Genomic DNA, 6,116 nt, shown 5'->3' on the forward strand with positions numbered 1-6,116 from the left:
GTCATTTTAACTTGTGATAACTTGTCACAGTATCATAGGAAACTGAATTAACTCCATGGTGGACTCTAACACATATACAGGAAGAAAACCCTAACACCTGAATGAAGGACACTGAAAAAGAATTGGTTCATGAATGAATGAATGAAGAGGGAGATGTGTCTAAGTTAAAATCAGACTCAAAAACACATCTAGGAGTCCTGCGCCCCCCCTCCTTACTTCATCCACTACTACTAAGTACTCACTGTGTATAGGAATTTGTATTTTGGGGGTGTTTGATCTATCTACAAAGAAGATTTAGGAATTACTTTATTATAAAATGCTCCTAGAAGTCTTAATTGTGTTTATTTTTTTTAAGCCTGTAATGTTAGATTTGTGCATGGAAGTAATTAAGGTACATCACTATTGTAGTTCCCGAGTCGTCCACGGTAGACATTTGTTGTTTTTACTGAATGATCTAGTTCTCATCCCCAAGGCAAGCATGAATAAATTAGGTTAAATGTAACATGGGACAGCACAGGCTTAGAGTTGGTTCCATCTATTTTATTTTGCTGAATACTGTCTGTATCTTTGGTTATCTTGTTTGAAGAAAAAGGACAAATAAAACATGGCCAGCACACACACACACAAAACCCCCTACACATCTAGGAAATAAAACACAAAGTAGTAGACCACAGACGTTCAAAGATGACAATATTCCATTACCATCAAACCTATTCCACAGCGTCGCTCATCGAAACAGCACCCAGGAAATAACAACACTAGATTGAATGGGACACGTTACACCATGTGCAAATTCATTCATCTCGTTTTAGTGCCATACAGGTGTTGTGCCACTGAGCTGCCCGGGTACAATGTGACCCAATTGAAGGGAGTCCCTGGGCTGGAAAGAGGGCCTGGGCCCCCCCTAGGGAAGGAGGGAGGAGCGGGGGTCTGCTCAGGAAGAGACAGCCAAAGGGTAGCGGGTGCTGGAGTCTCCCATGGGATGGCAGAGATCTTGGAGACATAGGAATTGAGATGGAGCAAGTCCTACACCCCAAGTCCATGAGCTCTGCAGACAGGGGGAGCAGAGACCCTCAAAGGCTAGGACAAGGGGCCGCAGGCTGTTCACAGATCCAGAAGTTTTGAGTTGTGCACTTGCTGTCTACCCAGCTCTCCTCGTGTATCTCTGCGCAGTCCTCGTCCCCAAGGCTGTTGGGCTCCCCCTCTTGCCAGAAACTAGACACACCATTTGGGTGGGAAGAGAGAGTGAGCCCCTAAGATCAACTGGACCCCCTACTCATGCTCATTTTGCCTTTGGTACCGGTGGTCACCAGGGCTCAACAGGGAAAGCTGAAGACCAGCACAGCCAGTGGCCAGGCACTCAGGGTAGGACCTGGCAACATGTGAGGCCTACACCTGTCCCCCCATAATAATCAGCTCCAACTCTGTGACCAGAACACCACCGCCGCCCCCACCCAGGAACTGAGAACTCCCCATTAAAGGAAGTCCTGGGTTGCATCCTGGTACCAAAGCAGGGGAGGGGATGGTGCCAGCCCGTTCCTCACTTGAGCTCAAGGGGGGTGCCGTCCTCCCATTGCCAGGAGTTCTCCCTTCTGAGGTCAGTGAGACCAATCCAAGTACGCCGGGTCTTCCTCACATTCCAGTACCTCAGAAACATCTGGGGGGGGGGGTGAAGAAATGACCCCGAACCATCATTTCCCATGCCAGCATACATTTCCATTCTGCTCTGCTTCCTGCAGGTTCTTTCTGCATCTAGCCTTGAGCTCCTTACCACATCTGCACCTGCAGGAGTGTGCATGCTGTGGTTGTAGACACATGCAATGGAATGTCTTTGCTTGTGTCTCAGTCCATGCCTGTGTCCAGGCAGGGGTGACCGGAGCTCTGAAAGGTACAATCCTGGCAGGTGTGTTCCCCTAAGGGGTCAGGAACATGGCCTAGTGGTAGAGTGCTCGCTCGCCTAGCATGCATGAATCCCTGGGTTTGATTCCTCAGTACCACACATATACAGAAAAAGCTGGAAGTAGTGTTGTAGCTCAAGTGATAGAGTGTTAGCCTTGAGAAAGCCCAAGGACAGTGCTCAGGTCCTGGGTTCAAGCCCCAGGACTGGAAAACAACAACAACAACAATAAAAAACAACAACAACAACAACAACTAAACAACCAAACAAAACCTACCTAAGGACTCTCACAGGCCTCCTGGGATTCTTCCTCCAGGAAGCCTTCCCTGACTGCATCCCTGCCCCCTCCCAACTGCCCACCCAGCAGAGGACCTCTCCCACCCTGTCCCGGGCAGGGGGCACCCCCCCACCCCTCACCTGCTCTTCAGCACTGTTGATAATCACCAGGTGGGCACCGAGGGCCCTGCAGGAGGAGGCAGAGGCCTCCCAGCTCCCCAGGGTGTATGAGAAGACATAGCAGCTTCCTTGGAAGGATTCCCAGCCCCAGGGGCAGGGCCGGCACAGGCCAGCTGGGGACCAGGGTTGATGATGGGACAGGGGTGAGGGTGGGAGGGGGCTCTTTGGTTCCAGGGACCCCTCCCCACTCAGTCTCCACCCAAGCCTTCACAACCCAGAGCCAGGCCCCTGGATTGGGCTCTCAGGTCAGGCCAGGAAACCCATGAGTAAGACCACAGAGGGGTCCTCCCCTCCCAGGACCCCCTCCCCTTCAGCTTCCTCCGTCCCAGCCACAGGATCCTTACCAGGGCCGTGTTGATGTGGCTGAGCTGCTGGTGGATCTGCTCCAGGTGGGACTGGCTGAGGACATGAGGCACTAGAAGACAAGAACTGCAATGATTAAGCGCCTGCTGTGTGCCCGGTGTGGAAAATGTCAGATGAGAACATTTTCTTGGGGTCACAGTGATTCCCCCAAGTCTCAGTTCCTGGAGCAGAACACTGAGCCTCAGATGGAGACCTAGGCTGGTTCCTGGACCCTCCCCTGGGGGGGAGTCCCTCCCCCCACTTCTCAGCCCAAGGCCCACCTCACCTCCCCCCCACCCCCGACCCTATGTCTAGCCCCTCACCCCAGCTTGTGTTCTTTGCTGGGCCTTGCGCCCTTCCGGGTGGGGTGCACTGAATCCCTTGCGCCCTTCCGGGTGGGGTGCACTGAATCCGAGAGACTGCAGAGAGAAGAGCCCCGGCTTTACGAGCGCCCACTGTGTGCTGCACACGACCTTGGGGGCCAAGCCATCCTGGTTTCCACAGACACAGGACCAGGCTTGGGGTGTGGGGGATAGGACACTGCCATGCTGCCCAGAGGACGGGCATCCAGCATGCCCCAGCACCCATCATCAAGTGTCACCCTTAGAGGGCAGTGAGTCTCCCTGACCCCAAGCCCCCGCCAGCAGGCCACGCCGGCCTCGCTCACCCTGAATCACTGTGGCCGCCCAGAGCACCACGCAGAGCCCCAGAGACAGCAGGGTCAGTGAGAGAAGCCGGTGAACGCGGGGAAGAAACTCTGCAGGCCAGGAAGAACCGGGCTCTCAGGGCTAGATCCCACCCTCCTCTGCCTCTGTCCTGGAGGGGACCCCCGAGCCCCTGCCTCTCCCAGAGCCCTCCCCAGTACCTGGCTGGCCCCATGGAGCCAGGAGTCAAAGCCCGGGGCTGCCTGGCCTCCCAGAGTGACCTCCTCTGCGAGGCTCAGAATGCTTGGCTGAGCTAGGATGCACAGGCCTGCAGGCCTGTCATAAGCCTGAGGCCAGACCCACCCCCCACCCCATCTTTTTCAGCTGTACCGAGTGGCCTTGCCTTACCTGCATTATCTGGCCACTTGCCCTCACTCTGGCCTGCCATCCTCCTCCTCCTCTCTCCTTTGCCCTCTCTCTGTCACCTCTCTGGCTTGGGGTTTATATGATCCCCACATTACATGACCCCCCCTCTCCATCCCTTCCTGAGTGAGGAAGAAGAACAAGGATCAGGATGAGAGCACTCACGCACCTGAAAAGTTGGGGGCAGGAAAAGTCTGGTGCTCCATGCTGGTTTCTTCCCCAGGCAGCACTGGGACTTGGCCCCCACCTGCTGGAGCCTCAGTTTCCCTCAGCTGCACCATGGGCTCACTCCCTGGCTTCACTGTCATGTGTCATATTTGAGGCTGTGAACTGGCAGGATGTTAACTGACGTGATAAGGGGGAGAGTGGCTGAAATGATAGACACGCGCACATTGCTCTACATGAAACATGTGACACAGGAGCAGACACAGTGACACTTCCCACGGAGCTGGGATGACACGGGCCCACCACCACACCCAGCTTTTTTTAAATATATTTTTTATTGTAATTAATAGAAGGGTTACATGGTATTTGCCAGATAAATGGCACACCCAGCTTTTGTTGTTTGCATTGGGGTCTTGCAAAATGTTTTCCTGTTGGCTATACTGGCGCTCTCTCTCTCTCTCTCTCTCTCTCTCTCTCTCTCTCTCTCTCTCTCTCTCTCTCTCTCTCTCTCTCTCTCTCGGTTTGATTGTAATGTATTTTGTTGTATCTGTTTCTGAGCTTATCCTACCTGGTATCTTCTGAGCTTTGGGATGTGCACACGAACTAATATTTCCATCACAGTTGTCAAGTTTTTATTTATGACCTTTTCAAATAACGATTCTCTCCTTCCTCTCTTTTCATTTGGACTCTTCTGTGGTGGCTATGTTAGGGTTTCTGGTGGGGGGGGGTCTCACCAGTTCGTGAGGGTCCATTGATTGTGTGTGTGTGTGTGTGTGTGTGTGTGTGTGTGTGCGGCTTGAACTCAGGGCCTGGGCGCTGTCCCCTGGCTTTTTTGCTCAAGGCTGGTACTCTGCCACTTGAGCCACAGACCTGCTTTCAGCTTTCTTTGGTTGTTAATCGGAGAGATCAGAGGCTCACAGATTCTTGTGCCTAAGCTGGCTTCAACCCACGAGCTTCAGTTCTCAGTGGCCGAGATTACAGGTATGAGTGAGCCACCGGCACCCAGTGAGATGATGAGAGTGGGTAAAATGGGTAGAGGGGAGGAATGGTAAACTGTCAAGGGTGCCATCTGCCTGTTGGACTTCACAGTGACCACACTGGCTGCTTTGATTTGTTCAGTAGACATTGAGTGAGCACCTACTACGTACCAGGGCCTGTGTTGGATTTTAGGGATGCAGCATGAATCAGACAGCACCTTCTTTATGCCAGTCATTGCTGGAGAGGGAGGGAAATGGGACATTCGGAAATTCTTCAAATTCTGTATTCAAAGAAAAAGGGTGTGAATTTGCAGGGAAATGGATGGACCTAGAACAAATTATCTTAAGTGAAATAAGGTGAGCGCAGAGGGGTAAATGGTGCATGTTTTCTTTCATATACCAGGCCATAGCCAGGAGTTTGGCCTTGTGGTAGAGTGCTTGTTAAGCATGCACAAAGACCCAGGTTCGATTCCTTGGTACCACTTACTTAGAAAAAGTTGGAAGTGGTACTGTGGTTCAACTGGTAGAGCTCTTGCCTTGAGAAAGCCCAAGGACAGTGCTCAGGCCCTGAGCTAAAAGCCCAAGACTGGCAAAAAAAAAAATAAAGTATACAGATGTTCAGGCATTCATACACAGTGAGACCACAGGAGGAGACTCTTGGGAGAGGATCAGAAAGGTACAGTGCCTCTGATCATACAAAATGATATTTATTGAAATAAAGTCCAGGAAATGTAAACATGAGGTTTTGATTTGTTTAGTTTTTGTTCTGTTTGTCTTTGGGAAGGTAAGGGGGACTCGGAAGTGGAGGGACAAAGAGGGGCAAAGGCAGCAGTGGTCATCACTGGACATTATGTTGAAAATGAACTCTACAACTTGTGGGTGGGGACTGGAGGGGAAAAACTGGGTGACAGTGAGGGAAAAAGTGACATTGTCCAAAATGAATGTACTCTCTTACCTGACCTACCCTTCTGTACATCGCCTTTATAATAACCATAAAAAATTTAAGGTTCAAAGCCAGCCTGGGCACTAAAGACTGTGAGATTCTTATTTCCAATTAAGCACTAGAGAAGCAGAAATGGTGCTGTGGCTCCAGGGGTAGGGCAATAACCTTGAGCGGAAAAGCTCAGGGACAACACTTAGGCCCAGAGTTCAAGTCCCATGACCGATGACAAAAAAAAAAATTGAAAAGAAAAAAAGAAAGAAAACGGTGTG

The 6,116-nt window shown here is 51.4% G+C and overlaps 1 protein-coding gene across 1 annotated transcript; it reads right to left on the reverse strand.

Moving 5' to 3' along the window:
- Positions 1 to 1,073: 1,073 nt before the first annotated feature.
- LOC150068810 (CD209 antigen-like protein C) lies at positions 1,074 to 4,070 on the reverse strand. The gene is made up of 6 exons (XM_090329178.1): positions 3,932 to 4,070; positions 3,363 to 3,452; positions 2,699 to 2,768; positions 2,315 to 2,468; positions 1,545 to 1,657; positions 1,074 to 1,215 (listed from the first exon to the last, which is right to left on the reverse strand). The coding sequence occupies exons 1-6, from the start codon at positions 4,068 to 4,070 to the stop codon at positions 1,074 to 1,076; spliced, it is 708 nt and encodes a 235-aa protein (XP_090185304.1).
- Positions 4,071 to 6,116: the final 2,046 nt, after the last annotated feature.

The sequence above is a fragment of the Megascapheus bottae genome, chromosome 1 (genome assembly GCF_031878675.1).
Source record: "Megascapheus bottae isolate mThoBot1 chromosome 1, mThoBot2.hap1, whole genome shotgun sequence".
Taxonomy (NCBI): domain Eukaryota; kingdom Metazoa; phylum Chordata; class Mammalia; order Rodentia; family Geomyidae; genus Megascapheus; species Megascapheus bottae.

Coding starts and splice junctions, on each gene's coding strand:
- LOC150068810 (XM_090329178.1), bottom strand. CDS start 4,070: ATGACAGTGAAGCCAGGGAGTGAGCCCATGGTGCAGCTGAGGGAAACT. Junction 3,453..3,931: donor TCCTGCCCCCAACTTTTCAG/GTGCGTGAGTGC, acceptor CCTGGCCTGCAG/AGTTTCTTCCCCGCGTTCAC. Junction 2,469..2,698: donor AGCCACATCAACACGGCCCT/GGTAAGGATCCT, acceptor ACCCTGGTCCCC/AGCTGGCCTGTGCCGGCCCT.